Source organism: Pteropus vampyrus, unplaced genomic scaffold, assembly GCF_000151845.1.
Source record: "Pteropus vampyrus isolate Shadow unplaced genomic scaffold, Pvam_2.0 Scaffold15, whole genome shotgun sequence".
NCBI classification, from domain to species: Eukaryota; Metazoa; Chordata; class Mammalia; order Chiroptera; family Pteropodidae; genus Pteropus; species Pteropus vampyrus.
The window spans coordinates 15,723,945-15,727,332 of record NW_011888796.1 but is presented as its reverse complement, the minus strand read 5'-3'; the positions used below and the strand labels follow the sequence as shown (position 1 = coordinate 15,727,332).

The 3,388-nt window shown below is 52.6% G+C and overlaps 1 protein-coding gene across 1 annotated transcript in view; it reads right to left on the bottom strand.

Annotated features, from left to right (window-relative positions):
• Window positions 1-2,459, bottom strand: part of CLN6 (CLN6, transmembrane ER protein) — a 19,093-nt gene extending 16,634 nt beyond the window's left edge. Inside the window, exon 1 of the mRNA XM_011385871.2 lies at window positions 2,264-2,459. Within this exon, the coding sequence (XP_011384173.1) occupies window positions 2,264-2,349 (86 nt within the window). The 5' untranslated portion in view covers window positions 2,350-2,459. The remainder of the gene's footprint in view (window positions 1-2,263) is intronic.
• Window positions 2,460-3,388: the final 929 nt, after the last annotated feature.

Here is a 3,388-nt window from a genome sequence, read left to right as displayed (position 1 = left end):
AAAAAGAAAGGCAATTAGAAACTCCAGGGAAGAAGAAAGCAGTATAAGAAATTGTGATGATTACATGATGATTGCTAAACATCACTTGGATCTCTAGAGAACAATATTTACATGGATTAACCAATGTAAATACCGTATATTGATTTTCAAAGTTTAGAATCAATCCATAGACAAAACATTGAAGACAATTATGGTTAAAAAACAGCAGGCAAATATTATCAACCTTGACAGCGTGAAAGTAAAACTGTATATGACAGGAGTTGCGGGAAAGGATAAGGACAGCTACAGGTTTGGGTAGGCGACAAACATTCTCCTTTTAAAAAAGAATCAAGGGATACTGCCTACCCATTAATCCAAAAATAAATAATAGTATATGCATATTCCCTAAGGCTACAAAGTTAACCAAGGGAAAAACTAAAAATAGTGATAAAAACACCATCTTGTGAAGATCAGGGCAGTATGAGTGAGCCAAATCGTAACAGGCAGTCAGTAAACATTAGCTTAGAGGGTAAAATTAATGAACTAAGAAATAGTGGTTGAACATAGCTTTTAAGATAAGGACTTTGGAGACCACCTAGGTTTATATACCAGCTCTGCCACTAACCAGATCTTGAGCAAGTTACTTAACCTCCTGGACCTCAATGTTCTCATCTGTAAAATAGGGGATAATAGTAGATCCTATCTCAAGAATTGTGGTTGAATTACTGTGCAAAAACTTAGAGCAGGGCCTGGTCCACATAACTGCTACATAGTGTTATTATTATTTAGAAATATGTATTTAACTTAGAAACAGCTAAAAGATGCTAACATGATTGTCTCTGGTGCCAGGAAGAGGGAGAACAGGGGACTATTGCTTTTTACTCTAAGCCCTTCTATGCTATTTTATTTACTCATAGGCATGTATTACTTTGACTACAGTACAAAAAAAAAGTGTCGACAAAGCAAGGTAACTAGCATCTTGTCATTAGAGGCATGTAAGCAAAGCATGGATGCAGCAGAGGAAATCCAAGCACCTTAGGAATTGGACAGGATGATTCTGTCAAAAGCAAAAATGATACTGAGGAGGGACCCAGAGGCACCCAGTGAAGGAGGGGCGCAGAGGCACCCTGAGAGCGAGCCAGCCCTTTACACCATCCCCAGGGAGCATCCTAGCTGTTGGGGAGCTCAAGCAGGAGTAAAGAGAGACATCACTCCTTGCAGCCAAAGTGGAGTAAGAAGAGCAGAAACCAGAAGTCAGAAGCCCTGGGTTTAGGCCCTGATTCTTGCCCACCTCCTTAGTGCCTGGCACAGAGCTGGGTACACCAGAGATGCTTAATGAGTGCCCACTGAACACAACGATGTTTCTAGTCTGTAAAACAGGATGAAAGCAGAATGGAGGGCAAGATTAAAAGGCAGCTTCCTTGCCTCTTCCTCTGCCCCGCCTGGTCCCAACTATACCAACCAATAACATCTTCCCCCTCGAGGAGAGAAGCCGGCAGCAACAGGAGGAAAGCCCTTCCTCATTCTTTGTCTGGAGCCCAGCTTCTACACTTTTGCACTGACTGTCCCTTCCACCTACGTTCTCCTTCTTTGGCTGACTGGGGCAGGGGTCCCCAACCCCAGGCCACAGACCAGTATGGGTCCATGGTCTGTCCAAAACCTGCTACATAGCAGGTGAGCTGCCAGCCAGCAAGCAGAACTTCATCTGTATTTGCAGCCACCCCTCCACGCGCCCCAGCACTAGGATCACCGCCTCAGCGCCACATCAGATCATTAGTGGATTCTCATGGGAAAATCGGTCCCTGGTGCCAAAAAGGTTGGGGACTGCTGCCCTGGGGCAAGGAGTGAGCCTCCTGATTAACACCAGAATTCAAGTCCAATTCAAGGTTGGAGGGACCTGGAGAACTTGGAGGTGGAGCCCAGGCTTTGCAGGTGCTCTTGGGGCCTGAGTGAAGGGTGGTGTCCTCTAGGCCTGCCATCCCCACCCTGAGATTATTAGGCCCCTGGTGACGTCTTCTTAGCTGCGCTATCCTAGCGCAGCCGGGGTCGTGCGGTGAATGCTGAGCTTCACTGGGCCCTGGGCACCCCCAAGAAGAGAACAGACCTAGAGGCGGGGCTCAGGCCAGGGAGCAGCTAGCTGCATGGGTCACGCAGGGCCGGCAGCCTCCGGCCCACCCCAGGCTCCGCTCCATCCGGCCCGCCGCACTAGTGTCTAACCCCGGCAGCCCGCACCCGTCACGTGGCGGGGACCGGGTGCCGCTGCACACCGCAAGCGCGAGCCCACCTGGCCTGCAGGAAGGAGGCGCCGGACTGCGCGCCCTGGCCGTCCGCCGCTCCCGGGCGCTGCCGCCTCCGCGCCGCTGCCTCCATGGCTGCGCCGCAGCCGGCCAGCCTCTCCGCCCTGCTTTCCTGGGTCAGAGAAGGGCTCAGCTGGCCTGGTGGCAACAACAAATACGGCGCACAGGGGCAGGCTGGGGCGGGCCGGCGGCAGAGCGCTCAGGCCCCAAGGCGCGCGCGGAAGACCGGGGCCCGGGGGCGGGGCCGGCAGAAGAGGAAACTGGAGGGAGGAACAAGGCGAGGGAGCAAGGGAGGCGGGGCAAGCTCCCCAAGGGCTGGGAGGGGCGCTCAGATCGTGGCTTCCCCGGCGGGGAGCGGGGGCGGAGGCCCGAGCGCGCAACCGTGGCGGCCTTGTGGGGCTGAAATCGCTCGCGTTGCAGGGGGGTGCGAAGCTTTGCCTAAGCTGATGGGGGCCGGGATATTGCTCTAGAGTCGGATAGGGACCTGGGGAAAGACTAACCTGACCCAAATGCTCCCCTAGGGAGAAGGTGAGGCGGGTTTTCCTTGTCCTTAGGGATAGCAAGGCTGGGGTGGCGGTGGGAGGTGTCATATTCTTCCTCAGATGGAGGATGTCATTTCCTATAATGTCAACTCTGTGGCCCTCGACGCTAGGAATAATCGGTGGGATGGAGGGGTAGCGCGCAGAGGAGCCGTGAATTCTTTCCAAGTTAGGGAGGAGTGGGGGTGAGGTAGATTCCAGTTCTGATTTTGTCACTTTAGGACTTTGTGGCTTTGAGAAAGTCACTTTCCCTCTGTCTCTTTCGAACATGTACTGACTCCTTGCTGTGAGGAGCGCACCGTGCGGTGCTAAAGCAAGGCTTACAGAGGTGGAGGTGGGATCGGTAAGTGGTGTACCGAAATAGTACTGAGTATTGTGTGGGCAGAGACCTGGCGGGGGTCGGGTCAGACAAGGCTTCTGGAGAACGGACATCCTAGCTGTGACTTTGGACCTATGAGCTGACAATTAAGCCTAGCAGGAGCCAACGGGACACCACACTGGATGAGTAAGAGTGTTCCAGGTAGTGGAAAGGAGGCAGGCAGGAGGCAGGCAGGTCAACCAGAGGAACAGAAT